General features: G+C 36.7%; 1 protein-coding gene across 3 annotated transcripts in view; it reads right to left on the bottom strand.

The window, feature by feature from the left end:
- The window catches only part of ARHGAP15 (Rho GTPase activating protein 15), a 629,485-nt gene that overhangs the window by 594,531 nt on the left and 15,448 nt on the right, over positions 1 to 19,506 (bottom strand). For all 3 annotated transcript variants that reach the window (XM_005573073.5, XM_045368219.3, XM_005573075.5), the window contains exon 2: positions 8,539 to 8,717. In XM_005573073.5, coding sequence (XP_005573130.1) covers positions 8,539 to 8,703 — 165 coding nt within the window. In that variant the 5' untranslated portion in view covers positions 8,704 to 8,717. The remainder of the gene's footprint in view (positions 1 to 8,538; positions 8,718 to 19,506) is intronic.

Genomic DNA, 19,506 nt, shown 5'->3' with positions numbered 1-19,506 from the left:
CCAACACAAACCTGAGAGGATAATTAAACAGATGGTAACAATAAACCGAATCTGAACACATCAGGGACTGAAGTCCCTCATTAAAAGCCTTGCACACTGAAGGCAGTGGAAAGAAAAAGAATAAAACAAAAAACAAAACTCTGGGGAAGTGTATTAGCAGACAACACCTTTATGTCTGTCTTGACCTCTGAAGCAGAGGTTAATCAACCGTTTAGGGATGGGTTTCCTACCACCTAGGAGAGGCCATGCAAGAGGTCTCCTGCACCCTCTGAGGAGCAGAAAGGCAAAGCAATTGTGTGATTCTCAAGGAATGCAACTGTTCCTCAGGCTTGCCTTCGAAGGTGTCATTTTTAGACACACAAATTTTATAGCTATAAACACACTGCCGCCCCCACTTATATTGCCTCCTCCAAATAGCAAATCTTTCTAAGTCAGAGGACTTGTGCTTTTCTTCTGCCAGAGGGCAAAACCTAGGTACTATAGATTTCTGTGATGACACAGATATTCTGAATATTTTCTGCCACATTCTTTGCAATAGAATGATCTCCTATTTATTCTATCCTTGAAAAATATTGGAAGTCTACTTGTTTCTCTGCTCCTATTATCAGTTTGTCCTGAGTTATATTTACAGAAGAAGAACCTTGAGGCAATCTTGATATTTCAGCTTATAAATATATATGTTATGATTTTTTCCTGGAATATAAAAATAGGTCCAAATATATATTATAGACATATACATCTCTCCATATATTTATATGTATCTGTACATAGATATGTATATGCTCTATATGTCTATATAAAGAAATGTGTGTGTATATATACATATACTACATGTACACATACATAGAATCTACTGTATACAAGAAAGAGTCTAGTTATTGTGGAGGCCTGCAAAAATGTTATTGTGCCATCACACAAGCAAAGATGCTACCGTGCCATTACATAAGGCACCTACAACCTGGGGGATAATTGAGTCAGTGTTTGCTCTTCTGTTTCTCAACCTGCTTCTGTTCTCTGCTTCACTTGCCAAGATTTTAAAGTGCCATTTATCAGAAACATTCAGCATCAGTACAGCAATGATTTAGCTTAACTAAGTGCTAGCAAGCAAAGGATAATGTTTGACATACTGTGTTTTAGATTAATCAAGGTTATAATGATGATCTATTAAAATACATTTTTGAAAATTGAGGCAGGTATTAAAATGGGAAGATGTACAGGCATAAATAAATGTAAATCAAACAGCAAACACCATTTTCTAGCTTGCCTTTTACCTGTTTGTGAGAGCACACTGCCATTAAACATTCTCCAGTTTTAACTTTTGGGTGTTAATACCTGGTAAACATGTAAAGAATGTTCCCACCTGCTGAACAATTGTATGTAAAGTGACACATATCACCTTGGGAGTATGCCATAAATTAAAACTCTCTTAATAATATTAACTATGGTTCCAAAGTTATTTTAAGAGTGAGAGTAATATACGAATTAAATAAGAGATGCTGCAAATAATTTAGTGGAAAAGCATAGTTGCTGGCATGCAGTGTATTAGGTAACCTTTTTTAATTAGAATGTACACTTTTAGATTACTGATTATGAACATCACGGGACCCGAGATTTTGATTCATCAGTAATTCTCCTTTATGTCTACACTAAGATGTAAAAATGAGACCTCTGGCTCTAACTCTGTATTTCAGAGTCTTCCCATGCTGTTGCAGAAGCTGTGTTACCTGTAATCTCTAGTACTGCTCTGCCCCCTTGTGCTGCTGCAGTGAACTTGACAGAGGAACAGTGTGCCTTCGTCTTTGTACATGAACTACAGAAAAACCCCACTGTCACTTCTCACTTTTCTGGTAAGTTCAAGGTCAGTGTCTAGCTATTTTCAGCTCATCTCTTCTTGATCCATGCAGAGAAATGACAAGGTAACGTGATTCGGGGTCAGCTGTATTACAGGAACCGTTACATAAATGGAGAAAGTGAAAATCAATCCTAGCTGACAGTGACTTCGGGATAATCAGCGCTCACTGGATGCCTCTGTCAGTTCGCCTGCATCAAACACTGTGTGACTTCTGTCAGATCTTTTTAATAAAACTATATTCTCACTTTCAGCAACCTAAATACATGTTCCACTGGAACTGAATTTTTTAGACTAATTTAGCCCTCTAGATTTGTAAACTATCCCAGTATTTCCTTGAAACAGCTCATGAATGATACCTGTCATTCCATGGTTTGTTATTGACCTGAGATGAAAGGTGTTACTGTGAAACATGCCACCCTTTGGGTGATCTGGGTGAGCCCTCCTACAGAAGGCCGCATCTTCTGCCTTGAACTCAGCACCACAATCTCAACACCATTTCCCAAATCATCCTCAGCTCTCACTCTTCTCTCCTCCTCGGTAACAGAACACTTAATCAATCATTTCTTATTGGGAGAGCAGCTTTCTTGCTCCGTTCTAGTTGTTCATTGCTGCTTTCCTCTTTACCTTTGTATTTTCCACTAGTTCATTTCCTCCTCATACGGAATTGGAAGCAGTATTTGACAAGATGTTCCATGTTAGAGGCATTCTTGCTGACAGCACCTGATCTGTCAGTCTTGAGAAGCAGCTATTTTATCCCACCCACCTTGTGGTCCCTTGAAATTGTGAGGCACGCAGTACTTGACTGAAGTACAATTTACCATAATATTAGTTGTCAGTAAATTCAAAGACGGAACTCCTAAAGCTATAAAATGGATTAGAAGCAATTTAAAAAAAAATTAACAAACTAGAGTAAGAGTATACTGTCAACAAACAAATGCTCCATCATAGGACTGTAATTTGGAATTTTAATTACCCCTCTGCTCTGTAACAAAACAATGTCTGAACTGGCAGCGATTTGAATCTCTCACAGGTCATTGAGCATTCTAGTTAATTACTCTATGAATAGCCTGTTTTTCTCCCCTCTGGAAACACGTTTCTAATGGCAGTCAAGGTCTGACAAATGTGTCATCTACATAATTAGCTAGGAAGCAACACAAAACATTAAACATGCTTTGTGCCGACAACTATCAAAACATTTCATTTGTTGTCAATTATTCATTACTTTGTAGGTTCTGAAGGGGTTGTTATTATGGAAATAAGTCCAGATGCTAACAAGGTTAGAGTTTTGGATTCAAATTAGTAATCAGAGGACTAACTTTTAAAAAAATGTATCTCATGTACATTCAGCACCATGTTCAATCAGTAGGAGATTATAAACAAATTTAGCTATGCTCAGGTTAAGATGGAAATGGCACAGCCACATATGTGGATGTGAGAGCCCTAGCTCTTTCTTTGAAGTATGGACTCTTCACTGTCGTCATAAACTTTCTGAACCTTTTGGCAAGTCCAATTTGTGCTTGGTAAATAGAGTTAAAGATTTTCACAGCATGAGATGGCCAAGGGTGGCAAGGACAAGGAAAGAAATCTCCAGTAGTTTTTGAATCTTCTTCCCCCCGCGGCGTATTGTGTAAAAGTCAAAATTCTAGCTGGCAAACTTTTTCATCTGTTCTACAGCAAGTCTGCAAAATACCTTAGAAAACCTTTGAATTTCATGCTTATTTGTTTGTTGCTCTTTCTAAAATCTTGTTTCTTTCATTATTTTAATATTGTATAAAAAGCACTGTCTTGAAAGCAGTACTCCTAATATATATAGAAAATATTTAAAAATCTCAACAAAACTGCCATCTCAGTGGTAAAGAAAATTGCAGTGGAAGACACATTATTGTGTAGTCATATCAGAGGCTTGGATCTTTGGAGAGTCTCACTCCACTGTCCTCCAGCTTTTCCTTATAAACCAAAATGGCTTACAAATGTCATCCACAATAGTCCAATAAAGATTAGGAACAAAACACTGTCCTTACATTGATGAGATAAGAAAGATTTAACTGAAGAATGCAGTGTATAAGAACGGTTCATAAGGCTTGTTCTTGAATCAGAAAAATAGAATTTAAATTATATTTGTGTGTGTCTAGAATTTAATTGAGATGATCAGTTTATTTTCTACATAATGTTTGGTCAGATGCCTGTATGACAGAGCTAGACAAAAGGAAAAGAAAGAAAACAAATTCTATCAGGGAAATCAAGACGACCCGTTATCTACAGGGTGTGCAAAGTATGTCAGGAAATAATTCTACCCTGAGTGCTGAGAATGTCCAGTTAATAAAAAAAGATCAGCCACTCGCTACGAGAACATAATTGTCTGTATCTATGTTTTTCAAAGCAAAAATACAGACAAATCTTACACTAAATAGGACACATTAAAATAAGCTTTAATAATCTTTATGCAGAAGGAAACCAATCCATTTTCAGATCATACGATCCACAGCAATAAAAGGAAATCATCAAACTAAAAACAATTTTAGAAATGGCTGCAGACTCTCATTTAATTAACATGCAACAGATCATATATTTATGAGGAAGTCAAAATATTTAGGAATCCTATAATCCTGTAAGCCTTAATGTGGTATAAAAACAACAAATAAATGCAAAGTGTTACTGTTACACATGCCTGCCTGATCAATGGTTTTCACATATTGATCTATAAATGGAGTTGACAGTCTGTGTTGGCTGCACATTTTCCAAGCAGCGCTATTTTTGCACAAAACCAATACGGGCAATTACCTTTGTTTGAGATGCCAAGTCTTATCAATTCAATGTGATTTAGTGTCATTTTAATTAAATATCAGGATCCACTTCAGGACAATTTATACAAACAAAGCCTCAAACCTAACTATAAGCTTGATTTGAAGTAAACATGGACAAGCCCTACAATCTCATAATATTTCTTAAAAACTCTACTAAACAGAAGGTTTATATTTTTAGTAGCAATTTTTATGTCTGCCTTTTTGGCTAGCCACAACTTTGGCAAGTATCCGATAATCACAGAAGTAAGAAACAAAAGAAAATTGTTTCCTCTTTTCTTCTGATAATATATTTTAAAAGTGAACAAACGGTCTGTTAATGGAAGTAAAAGGAATCTTGTATGTTCATGTTTAAAAATGGCTCCACCTAAGTCTTTATCTGAACACCAATTAAAAAAAATATATTTTCCTGTTCATGATGGCCATGAATGAAGTAATGCCCTTCTGTGGGGTTTACAAGATGGAAACGGTGAATATTCATACACGTTGTTGCTTAAGACACTAGCATTAAATGCCGAAACTACTCTCGCCTGCAAATCGTATGTCTGCAGTTTCCTGATTTGGGCTATTTAAACTCCTCGTTAATATCTATTCTAAACTGTGTATTAGGCAGGAGCATCTCTCTTATAAATAACATCAAAGCCACATTAAACCTTTTGCAATCACTATTTGCTGAATTGCACATTCGTCTTTTTGGTCCTTAAACAGGCACAGTTCACTTGCCCCCATCTACCGGTCCTCAGCTGTCTGATTTTCTGTTTAGCACATTCTGGTAAATAAGCTGTCTACCTTTACGAGGTCTCACTCCGTTGCTCAGGACGGGACAACAAATCGCTGAGACCAAACACTGTGCTTTCCCCACCAAAGGGAGGTCTCCGGATCTCTCTTACAGATGGGCGATTTTCTTGCAAACCACTTCCCCCTCTCGAAACTGCCCACCTCTCCAACATTTCCCAGGTCAAAAAGTAACCTCTTTGAATTTTGAAAAGGCATTGATTTTATTAACCAAATTTTAGAATGATTATTTGATGTCTAAAGAAAATGATGCACATCACCAATAAAATACTAATGGAGGATTCATATCTGTTTTACTGAGATGCTTTCCTGTAACATTTAGGTTATCAAAATTTCTAATTTAGCAAGTAAATTAACCTATGTTTGCATAGCTTAGGGTTGGATAAATGTTTATATTGGCATTTCATAGTACTCCTCAATTAAGATACTAAGAATCAAAGCTTTTACGACATTTACAGTAGAATTTTGTATTATGTTCTAAGTTAAGAGTCATATTAAAAACATTTTAATTGAACAAAATTTATGAGAGGAAATTATGAATTTATGAGAAAATTACAGAATTGATTTGACCCTAGAATATTTTTATCATTTTTGTAATGAATTAAGTCATGATGAATGTAATATCAGATCCTTGTGTTATTATATAGTCCAGTAAGTCATATTAGATTTGCATAATTGTTATACTAGTGAACAAGTAGTATGCATATGCCATATATATTAAGTAGGATGCATGACATATGTATGATCTCTAAATACTTTTGATTTTTCTCTGTAGAGGCTACATGCATGCGCTTCTGTTACAGCAAATCCTACTGCATGTGAATATGTGCACACATTTTTAGTACCCATCACTTCCCAACTCTAAATTCAAAATCTCCCCCTTGACCTCACCCCACCACCCAACTTCTGAAAAATCAAGTTCTTAGTTTAGCTTGAGCAGATAACTTTAACAGGCTTGTTTGAATAAATATGCCAAAATACTTTACATTCTGTCAGTATCTAGTCAGAAAATTGTGCATGGAAAAAAGAGATGAAAAGAACTGAGACAGAAAGAAAATTAGTGCCATGGCAAGCTTTCAATACAGTATCTCTGAGCCAAGTTTTCTCGGTGAAATGACACATCCTCACTAAAATACCCCTTTTATATAATTATGCACTGAGCACACATAACCAAAAGTAACTTTTATTTTTGTTCCTTATCGAGGAATACATATTGCCCAGGCTAAGAATGCGGAAACAAAAGCTGGGATAATTATAGCTAATTTAACTTTGGAAAACTCTTATTCTCTAGCAGTCCAGCATACAACCCCCCAAACTAAAGTTATGTAACAAGGTAATATCAACAATGAGAAACTGCATGATAAAATCCTGCCCAAAAGTGAAAAATGCTAATTTTGTCTCATTTAGCAGCTGGATACAGAAATGCTCATTAGTTTTAAGAGGGTTAATCCTTTTAACTTTTGCATATTGATATGCCAATTATGCCTAATTGTACAAGAGGCATCAGTCAAGGTAATAGTGCATAAACACATGAAAGTTATTAAGTACATCCCAACATGTAATAAAGTAGGTGTTAATTGGTAGCTGAGTTCTGCGGGCTATTGAGGTGGATAATTCATTGAGAGATGGATCACTTGTAATTTCTCTCCATAATTCCTTTTGCAGTCTCATGCTGTGATGTTTTCATGCTTGTCAAAAACAACTGCGGCATAGTGCCTTTTGTTAAACACAGCCAATAAAATATGTTAGGCATCATTAAATATACTTAACTTTTAAACTTTTTCAAAGGTACAGTTCTTACCGATAATACATTATAGAGATTCCAATAATTTACTCTAACCACTGTCTCAAGTTCATAGTTGATGAACATTTTAGCTGGTTTAAAAGCAAAGTCAGGCTGGCCGTGTTGTACCTCCCAGGAGACAATACTTTTAAATGAGAAAGTAAATAAAGGAAAATGCATATCTCATTAGTTACTTTATCTAAGGATGTAGTTCTCACTCCCCAGATATAATCACTGGCTTCCTCATGCTAAATTTGTCTACAACACCTGAGGAAAGAATGATTAAAATCACATATTTCTCAAGCTCCTGAGATTGCTGTGGGTTAATTTTTTGAGTGAAAAATGGGGAATAAATGCAATTGGTAACATGCTATTCAGCAAGTTTATCTCATTTAATAACTCAGTTAGGAAGCTGAATATTTCATAGGCCCCTATGATATTAACAGAACACTCAATTAATAGCTCACATGTTTCTGCAGAGTGACTGGAACTCAGCCTGTCCCCAGCTAACCTATTTCTCCCTGTTCTTGCTCTCACTGTGAGAAACAAAATAGATCTGGGGTCCAAAAGAGTGGCTAACATTGCATAAATAATTTTGTAACATCCTATGGCCTCAGCTGCAAGTTACCACCATTATGGAAGAAAATTAACCAGAGGAGACTCATCGCAATCAGTGGGTTTAGTGGCTCAGGATGCGTGCAGGGCCAGCGACACAATTGGCAGTAGAGTTCATCTCTAACTATTTTATTTCAAATCTTCCTAATGACACATTATCGAGACAAAATGGCTTCCTCTCCAAACCTTAAATAGCCATAGCATTTCAATCCTTTAAGCCCACTCCAAATCAAACCATAATTTCCAGTATTATATATTATTGGGAGATTTTAAGGAAGAGATTTTCACATTTTTTTTAAAGATTTTTTTTTCCTCAATTCATTCTTAGCTAATTTTAGCCTCTGGCTTTTCAAAGTGATGTACTGTATTTGGAAGTACAAACACCACATGCTAGCATAACCTCATTATTTTTATGACACTGAAGCATGATAGTAGAGGCCCTTAAAATGAGTCAAAGGTGCTCTTCAGTCTAGCTCCAAATCCACTTTATCACTCTGGATTAAGCCCAGCTCTTCTCTTGTAACTGGGGATATTATTATGACTATAAATACACAAGATAAAATGCATTACAAAAACAGTTGTCTCATGCACATTTGGAAAACAAATAAAACAAGACTAATTAGCCTTTTTTTTTTTTCTTTACAAAATTCTTCATGACAACGAACTTGGGATATTTGGAGTATTTGACTTACAGGTTCAGTGACTTTCCCAACATCAGTGAGGATCATGGATTTACTTTGGCTGAGCCTGTCATGGTGGCTGTTGGCATTTTTGATTCTCATTTGCACAGCTCCTGTGCCTTGGCGAGTAGAATTCAGTGTTTCCAAAGAAGTATCAGAATTTGTAGATTTCTGCATATTATAGTGCTATCCTGAGAAAATATAAAATACATTATGTTATTCTAAACATACGCTTTTCCATGAAAAACTCTTGATGGAGTGTCCCTGTTAATCATTACGATATTAAAAGTTGATAAACAAGAGTCTTCACTTCTCTCAGTGGTGAAGAAAAAAGTAGTTCCTTTGTAAGTTATTTTGTCAGTTGGGACCTTTATATGTGGATAGCACTATACATAACGTAGGATTTCAGAAGTTTATAAGTAGCACAATGATAGACTGTGATTCTTAATTCCATTAAGAAACTCCTAACAGCAATGAGATACAGTTTTCCTTATATAGAAATGATGTTGCCAACCAATCATCTTGAGGATATGTGCTTTTTTATGCACAACTTCATTGGTCTATTACCCACTTTACCCCTACATGCTACCATCAGCACCCTTTCTTGGTGAACAAAAATCTCTATGAATAAAGTCAAATTTAAGTAAGAAAAATTGATGTCAGAGCAAAACAGACCCCAGAGCCCCTACCTCCACTCACAATACCCACAGGGGGAAATTAAAATTCCTTCATCCACTGCCATCTGCCAACTGAACTAGATTTGCTAGCTTAGTTGGACATCATATTTATAAAGAATATGAAGAAAAAAAATCAGCACCATTTATTTTAATAGAAGGAGTCTGATTTAGGCAAGAAAATTTAGTATGGGCACACTTTAAAGGAGCAGCAATGAGAAAAAATAGAATTTGGAGGAAGAAAACAAAGAGAACTAAACTGTGGCAGCACCAGAGGGTGGACTGGTAGAGCTTTAGCTGAGCCCCTCATCCATAATCCTCTCCAAGTGCCCTTCCCCAAAAGTTCCTCAAGTGAACACAGCATCTCATTACAAACAGAATGGTTACAATACAAACACATTTTCTCATTTTCTGGAAACAGCCCTCTTCCTGATTGATTCTTGTCTCCAAGTCTAACCTAATAGACATCCTATAGGGGGCACTGAGCACTGTATACAGTGAACGAAACTGTGATTAGTCAGTTATGGGAGCGAATATAATCCAAAAGAAGAATCATGTTTTAAGGAGGCAAGTGTATAGCTACCCCAATGTTTGTTGGACAATGAGGCTAGAATCATTCGTTCTAATGGCCAAGCAGGCAGACACTAAGATGAATAGAAAAGGAAACATTTTGATAGGAGGAAAATTGTTAGTTTACAATAAATCCCAGTAAGGTAATTAAACTACAACTTAGAAAAGAAGCTAATACTTAGTATCTACTGTGTGCTAAGCAATGTGCTCAATGGTTGATTCTCAAAAAACTCCTATAAAATAGCCATTAAACCCATATTTTTATATAGAAAAAGATGAGGATCAGAGAGACTCACAATGTTTCCAGTAAAACAGGCAGGCAGAAAGAGGTGAAGGAGCAGTTATTTTATTCCCAAAAGAAGACCCATATGTCCATCAACAGGTGAATAGGTAGACACATTTTGGTTTACCCAATGAAAACAATAAACAATAAAAAGGAACAGACTATTGATGCATAAAACCACATGGATGAATTGCAAATTTATTCTGCTGAGTGAAAGAAGCCAAAAAAAAGAAGAGGAAGAGGAACAGGAGGAGGAGGAGGAAGACGAAGAAGAGGAAGAAGAGGAAGAAGAGGAAGAAGAAGAAGAAGAAGAAGAAGAAGAAGAAGAAGAAGAAGAAGAAGAAGAAGGAGAAGATTTATTGTTATATTTCATTTATATAATATTCTCAAAAATGCAAACTAAGGTATGCTAACAGAAAGCTGATCAGTAATTCCTTAGGGAAAGGATAGAGGCAAGTATGGATCACATTAGATATGAACAAATTTTTGGCGATGATGGATATGTCTGTTACCTTGATTGTGGTAATGATTTCATAGGCATTTACACATATTAAAAATGAACAAATTGTGTACGTTAAACAATTGCACTTTGTGATTCTTCAGTTATAACTCACGAAGATGTTTATAGAAAAGCTGTTTTAGTAATGGCTTAGTCAATTTATTTTGCTCTTATTTTCCTTTCTATGTGCTTACATGAGTAATGTATTATTCAAAAGTATCTAATTGAGAATGCAAGAGTTTTTTCAATAAGTATGAAATAAAAATTTGAAGTACGTATTAAGAAGAAAATCATATATTTTCTAGAAAAATAGTTTCTCCTTTGAGTGCATTCAAGTGTTGATTTCCCACACTATTCAACAGATTCAAACTCTAAGGACAGTGTGTTTGTAATATTGGTGGATGAAATCACTCAGGCTGAAGCCACTCTCTTCTGGCCAAGAGCATCTAGCCACAGTGTTTGCATAGCCCAACTCTGCACCATTTATAGGACATGTTGCTTCCTCAGAAGCTGCACAAATTTCAGTGTCAAATCAAAATTTGCATTCCTATATTGATTACACAATCAAACCATAAATTGCTTCGTGATGTGCTACTGTCAAAAGGCTGGATTCCTTACAAAGCCTTTTATCTGGCTTCCCCACCTCTGTTTTCTTGGGGACAGGCTGCGGAAAATATTTTCAAGATTTTCCTTTCTCAGATCTTTCCATCAGGCTGATCTCTCTCCCTACCACAATGTTAATGTTATTTCTCTTAATTTGCTCACTGTCTCCTCTCCAGCCCTCACTTCCTTTTCCATCTGACCCTGCTGTTACATTTTGTTGACACCCTCTCCACTCAGTTTGTTCTCTTTATTCTGCTTCCCACGTACTTTGTTCTACAAGGTCATTGATTTGATACTACTTCATAATTCTTCTTCTATTGTTAAATCTTTGGGTATTTCTAATTTTGCAGACCACTATGTTGCTCTGGGGAGACAGAGAAAAATGACACAAAACCTCATCTTAAAGATTTCTATCAACAGAAGACATATATATATACCCCTTCAACCCTTATTGAGATTCTCCTAAGTGGCAGGCACCATTTTAGAGACCCGAGATAATCTTTGTTTACCAAGTGCCTCAGAGTTTGGTGAGGGCAATAGAGAAACAATCAGTAATTAACTGAGAATAGGGCCGTGCCCAAGTGGGGAGAGGAGCAATGGCATTAAACTCAGCTGGAAGTGGGAGGTGGGGAGAGAGGAAGTCTGCAAGAGAAGATCAGATCACACCAGAGCTAAGTCAGTTCAGGTTGGACATTTCTGGCAAAGGATTCAGCAATGCAAAGGTGTGCAGATATCTGGGATATTATAAGGTAGGTATTGAAATATGTCATGAAGGGAATATAAAGTACCAGGGAGGTTCAAAGAAAGAAAGAAACAATGGATTTCATAGAGAACATGGCATTTGACCTCTCTGTGGGGATATCTGATCATCTTGCTTATCTTTCATCTGGCTGAATGATTGACTGAGAGTCCCATCCCTTCTAATCCAACCAGTACCAGAGAGGCTGGTATTCTAGACACTCTGAGGAAGAGAATACGTGTTGTCCTGGACTTACATAACACACAGTGTTTTTTGTGGATGAATTGAGAATGGAGATCAATTAAGAGGGAAGCAGAGCCCTGCTGCAGGACAGAAGGAGGACGGTTGAGGATGGAAATCTAACAGGATGATAACAACAGCTGTGTCAGTGGCTGTGGGACCTGTGACTGCTGTACTTGTGGGTTCAGAGATGATTTCCTTTCATTCATCCCATTAGGAGCCTCTCATTCCAAGCAGACAGAGCTCTTTCTAGGCCATATTTTGCAAGTTGTTTTGGGGTCCCACATAGACCCCTTTCTTTACTCCCTTTCAACTCCCCAGTTTCCCCCTGCCTACATCCTAACAGTTTTTTCTCTAGTAGACACCCTATAATCCTTTTCACATTTCAGCTGCCAGAGCACCCACTGCAGCATTCACTTAGGCTTAATCTAAATACAGAGTCAAAATTTATAAAAATTTCCATCATCCATTCTTCTCTACCTATGAATCACTTAGATGTATATGGGAGAGGGATAATTAGACTAGATAACACAATATTATATCAGTCAGACCTTCCCTTAACTCTCAAGGAAGGATTTAACTGAATCTCAAACTGGAAACTCTTCTGGCTACATGAAAGAACTATCTTAGAGTAGAAGAGCATTGATCAGTCCACTCTATCTATGCCCTTACATAAATTCAGAGGCAGTACGATTTGTGACTGGGGATGGGACATTAACATTGCATTCTAGAAAATGGTGCCTCCTAGAGCTGTATGATGCAATGTCCCTGCCATGGTGGTCTTATTTTTTAGCCTTTATGAAATAAGGTTCTAGGGAAGAAACTCCATTGCAAAGCCTGCTAAACATCGACTCAAAAGAAACCCTCACACCTCAGAGTGCATATTGACTTGGCTTCCAGAACCTAGGAGTGGTTGTCCTTCCAGGAATATCTGTATTAATTGCAGGGTGTTCTCTGAAAGAGAATGCAGAACTCCAGTTTTGTGACTCTTTCTGCATTATTATTCCAAAAATATTCACAGGAATGTTAAATTATATTCTGTTGTTCCACCCATGTTTTCAATCCTCACTGACCCTCAATTTTCTAGATTTAGTAGATTGTAAAATCAATAATATTTGCTTATGCTTATTCCTATGTAATTTAGTAACATCAGGCTTATTAACTTCAAGTCATATGAAGTTTAGGTTTTGCTTGATCTATGTGCCTCTTCAGTATTCCCCTTGTTCTTCCTAGAACATGTCACCCACTCATGTCATCATCATTATTGTTACTATTAAGTTTTGTTAGAGAAAACATTGATGCCTTGTGTGTTTATGTTCTTACAGGAGGCATACAGAGCACTGGTGAATAACTAATGAAAATATTGAAGAACTGGCTCATTTTGCATGTGTTTGAGATATCCATTGATTTTACTAAACTCTCCAAATAAATATCCCTGAGTTGGAAATTGAAATGTAAATCACTTAAGACTGGCCTCACTATTTCTCTAGACTTCCTGATTTTACATGTACTAACAGAAGAGCAAGAATACCTTGTGATATTGCACTAGTTCTCCTTTCAATCCTGCTTAAAAACAGGAAGCAGTAATGAGAATGCACTTCATAAGAGCAACATGAACTTTGGCTCTGCTCAACCTGCGTGGTTCGATGGTGTCCTGGGCTTCTGGGCTTGATTTCCCTACTCATACTGCAAATAAGAGTGAACATGATATTTCATCTAATCATAAATTTTATAGCTGCTCTCCCAATTATTTGTTGCATTCTGTTAACTACACTAAGGCTCAGCAGCCTGCCCTTTTGAGTTAGAATGTGTATTTTTGACATCTCTTTCACATCAACAGCATTAAAAGTAAAAATATATTAAGAAATTTTTGAGCTGGGAAAAACTGGATAGGCACTATGACATAATCTTTATGCTGCTGAACAGAGAAAATGTAGGCTTGGGTATACTGAACATCATCCCCAAGGTGTCACATGTTGTTCAGAACAACTCTAGGACGGCACTAAGGGCCCACACTACCCAGCATCCTTGATTTTGCCATAGACCCCCCAATCAAGTGGACATTGTGTATGGAAAGAAAAGGTAACAAGAAATGTAAAGAAAATCTGGCAGATTAAATGATCATAGCATAGCCACATTAGGTATATATCATGCAAGTCTTTCTATTTAATCTTTTGTAAATGTTCCTGTGCTTCCTGACAAAATAATAAAGACTTAAATGTTTGTTAAATGTATAAATGTAAAACAAATATGGAACCTAGTATATACCAGTGTATGTAGCCTGGCAAAGCATTGTCAATAAGAAAATGTCTTTGACCAAGTTTGTTACTTTAAAAATGTGTAACTCACCCTTGCTAATATTTGTTAGAGTAAATAAACTATAGATACTTTATTATAAGTTAGAGGCAGAAAGAAACAATGTTTCTTATGCCTTCTGAGGACAGTATTAAAGTATGCTTGGAGATTCATATAATTTTTTAGTGTGAAAAATACCATATTTCTATTTCTCAATAGCCCTATGTCTTCTTCTTGTTAAAAAATGACCAAATTTATCACAATCTTAGAATTTGCAGGGATTTTTGCTTTGAGAATAGCCTTTCTTGAGTTTCAGATTTTGTTAGGTACTTGATATTTTTCCCTAAAAAGAACGATGCTTCTGCAAGACACACGTCATCATTGAGTTCTGTGAGTAAAATCTCAGAGGCAAGCAATGGTCATACACTCAGGGAATTCCTATTTCACGAGTGTCAGCCTGGGTTTTCACTCTGTGGCAAGGGAGCTGTATATTTAGCACATCCACCACAAGGAGCCAAGGTCCCCTCTGCCTAAACATGCACAAACTTTCTGTGGTGACATGACCCCATTCCCTTCTCTGCATGTATGAGAGGAGCCGTTTCTCCGGGTCTGCTAAGAGCTCATGGCAACTCCACAGACAAATAGCATTTCTCCGAGAAATTCATTTCTATCCCCTAGAAAGATCTTATGTTGATCTGTGATAGAACAAGTCTGTTCCCCTGTGGAAATGACTTGTGGTCGTGGTAGCTCCAGTAATGTGTGCCACAACCTTCGCGTCACACTTTCCTGACAGGTCAGTAATTAACTCTCATTGCAATTGTTTGTTGTCTCCACCACAGCAGCCATTTACCAAAATAACGTTTTAATTTCAGTTTCCTTCCAGTTCACTTTCCTTTTGTTTTCTCCCTGTGGCTTCTACATCTCTATTAAGTCTAATTTCCCCGACCACTTCTGTAAGCTGAGAGAGTGCAATAAAACTCAGTTTCAAAAATGTCGAATATAATGAGAAAGGAAGATCACAGTAAAGGAATGTGACCATAGCCACCCCACTGGGTAACATTGTCTTTGACTGGGCAGGTGTTATATATAGGAAATGTGATAATAAGATTTTGCATTTATTTAACTTAGAGCAGGGAATCTGGAGTATTTGCTGCATTCGCTGACAAAGTCTGACAAGTCTGCTGCATGATAAATTGTAATACAGTTATTATCACTGCACATGGCCATCTTAAATGGTGAAAATGTCAAGTAAAATATATTTTGAAAGTAGAATAAGTGTGTGGTAGGCAACCTTGATCTTTCTTAGCTCTTAGCCTTTCAAACTCCATCCTGTTGGGAACAAAGCAGCTGGTTTTACACTTCAAATATTTATTGAGCCTCTACTCTGAGACATAGACTTTGCCACATCCCACGGGTTCTACAAAGTTATTAAGCACCCTGCAGTAGAGTTCAGCACAAGCATGCTTGCCTATCATGATGTCTGATCCGAGTGCAATGGAGAATGGGACTGGAGACGATTTTAGGGTGGAGGTGATGTTAGGCCTGGATGCCGTATGATAAACAGGACTCTGAAAGGCAGAGAGGGGATGTCAAGAGCAGTGCAGGTTGAGATCACAAGATTTAAGGAAAACAGAAGTGAACATCCACACAAGATGATACAGTGTTGGTGGCTAAGTGGGAAAGCTATGGTTGATTAAGGCTGCATTAGGAGAACCTGTCTATTTTTATTAAAGAATTGGGATTTTGTCTTATAGATCCTGGGGAAATTTGATGATTTTGTTTAAGGTATAACCCCTTTCTAAGATACTTGATGAAAAGAAATCCACAAGTAAGAATCCTTGACCCCTGAGGCTGCAAAATAAATACATAACATGCTCGTGAGATGCTTCTTAATTAACTTTAAATCAGAATAAATATTACAGTATCTATTTGTAAACATTAATCTTACGAAAAGAGCACCCTGTGACCTGGAAAAAATATTCCAGAATTTTAGGTACCTCACTTTGAACATCTAGGTACAAGTTCAATGCTTCTGGTCACCGATCAAATGAAAAGAAAGGTAAAGACTTAACAGGAATCACTAAACAAAGCATTGAAAGAAAAGGTTTCTAGGTTGCGATTGCGTCTAATTAAAGAGATATAAGGAAAATAAAGTTAAGATTAGTGGAACTGCTTCCGAGTTTCCCTCTGATGATCAGGCAGGTAGTAAAAAAAATTGAAACGCAAATAGGAAGAAAATGCCTGCGCCATTGTAATTACATTTAGGGAGCATAAGAAATTTTATAAAATGGCAATCTTCTTAGATACAGATGAGAGCCATAAGGGGCATAAGTAATGCAATCTTCTCTCTGTTTCCTCTGTCAGTTTTGACCTAATCTAGCAAGAAATGCTGAGCGATTTTCCGCCTCTTGCGTACAAGTATCAATTAAGGGAAAACAGGGTGACTATCTTAGGGCACTGATGATGAAATGTCACTTAAAGAGAAAACATCAGCTCTAGAACAAGTTGCTCAGCAGCCACAGTGTTAGAAAACACTGGGGAAACAAACGGAGTCCTAGATCCTCGCTGGGACAGGCTACTTCTCTAATCTTTGTTGGGAGAGTATCAAGGGCAAAAAGTAAATTTTAACCTGTGATTGTCTCAGTTTCCTGGGATTTCTTGTTCCATAGTGCTTCTTTTTTAAATTGCTTGACTCAGTTTCAAAGTCTTTTTATCAGACAGATTAAATCTAATCACCCATTGGTTGCAGTTACGCCAGGCTATCTCTATCTTGTCCTGCCCAGGGTTCAAATACGTGGAAGTTGCACAATGCATAATTAGTACTCGACAGTAATTAACAGTAATCAGTAATTGACAGCAGTCAAATATGGCTGACATTTGTTTTATTTAGCGAATTTGCTGTTGTATCTATTCATCTTTCCCTAATGCTCCTCTCCAAACTCTGAATTTATTAGATTGAATTTCAGTGCCAAAAGGGCATGTCTAATGATGGGACACTAATGTCATCGTCTATTGTTGTGAAGGACAAGACTATATCATTAAAATAAAAGTTTTCAGAGTATCTCCTTTAATGCATTTAAAAATCAGTTCCCTCTTGCTCAATTATTTATGAGTAAAATACATTTTAAATAGCTTGTGTGTATATGTGTGTGTGCATGCCTATGTTTGCATATAAAGTTCAACGAATTGTCACAAACTGAACACATTCTTGTAATTACAGCTGAGCCAAGAAACACAATATTATCAGCACTCCAGAATCTCCCCAAAGCTCTGTTCCACTCACTACCCATCTGACCCTACTAAGGCTAATCATTCTTCTGTCTTCTGAGTTTTGCCTATTTCTGAACTTTGTATCAATGAAAACCTAAAGAGTCTACTTTTTCTTGCTGGGCTTATTTCACTCAAACTTTTATTTGTAAAGATGATTGCTATGCAATATTCTTTTGTGAAGTGCCTATTCAATACTTTTGCTTGTTTTTTAAATCAGGTTGTTTGCCATTGTCTTACTGATTTATAGAAGTTGTTTATATATTATAACCACAAGTATATTTTTAATATATTTGTTGCAATAATTATCTTTTCCCACTTGCGGGTTGCTTTTTCCCTCTCTTAGTGGCATATTTTCATTAATGGAGGTCCTTAATTTTAATATTGCTTAACTTATTATTTATTTCCTTTTATGATTAGTGCTTTTTATTGCCCTCTTAAGAGGCCCTTGCATAATTCAAGGCAACAAAGACTATTCCCATGATTTCCTCTAAATGAGTTGTTTCAACTTTTATCTATTTTTAGAACTATGATTCATCTGGAAATAATGTTCGTGTTTGGTGTGAGACATATATATACACACACACACACATATATATTCTATATGGAAAGAAAGTTATATATATTATATATAAAATATATATTATATATATTATATATAAAATATATATTATATATTATATATTATATATATTATATATATTATATATACACACATACACACACAGACACACATACCCCTACACATATATAAATTGGAAGGACCTGTTATGTCTCCTGAAAGGACCAGGAACTGGCTTTTCATCTGAAGTGATCAGTTGCTGGAGAGCTCTCCTAGCCACACGTGGTGAAGAAAAGTTCAGTTTGAAAGGTGCTGACAGTGTCAAGCAATTACATAGATCTGCAGTCACAATCTAGGTAAATATTGGCAACTGGGAATACAAGTTGAATAGGAAGAGTTATACAACAGGTGAGTAGAAACAGTCGTTGACAATCTGAGCGGGGGAATACTGAGAAGTTCAGATTTGCGGATTGTTATCAACTAGGAGGTTTGTTGCTAGGTGGCACAGTTCTCAATTCCGGCTATTTGTTCAGGTCTAGCTCAATTACCCACAAAGGAGATTGGCAATAGAAAGGTAGAACCTCAAACCTAGCAAGAGAGTGAGGCAATGAATGACCAGGTTACCAGCAAAGGAAGTTGTGGTCAAGGACAAAGCAAATGCCCAAGGAGGAAGAGGTGACCCACTGAAGTGCTGGGATGTGTAAATAAGGTGGGAATGCACTTGATTTGTACATCACAAGCCCAGACCAAAAGATGAGATCATTCATTATAATTTATTGTTGAATCCACAAAACCCCATTCCACTAGAATTAAAGATTGTCTGTATTAAGTTAATGTTTCACCTGAGAGTAAGGGTCAGAAATAACTCAACCAGTTCCGGATGTGCACATGCTAAGTAGTAATTCTCAATGGTCAATGTGTGGAGCTTATTAAATATGCAGACTTAATGGAAACTTCCACAGATATTCCCATTTAAGGAGAATGAGGAAGAGGCTGAGAAACTGCATATTTGGTCATAATCCCTAAGGGATTCAGCTGCACCCTTTTTTAAAAAGTTATTTTTATAAAGGGTTATATAAGTTATTTTTAAATTTTATATGTGCATTATTCTAAAATGGTTACTCATCACTATAGTGTCTCCTTAGTTTTACAGCCCATTGCTGCTATCTTCATTTGTTCATATTACTGCTCTAATTAATTTTCCTGGGAATGAAAGTTCACTTTAGAATATGCTGGTGAGGGGGAGGG

This window comes from Macaca fascicularis, chromosome 12 (assembly GCF_037993035.2).
Source record: "Macaca fascicularis isolate 582-1 chromosome 12, T2T-MFA8v1.1".
In the NCBI taxonomy this organism is placed as follows: domain Eukaryota; kingdom Metazoa; phylum Chordata; class Mammalia; order Primates; family Cercopithecidae; genus Macaca; species Macaca fascicularis.
This window is presented reverse-complemented; position numbering and strand designations above follow the sequence as displayed.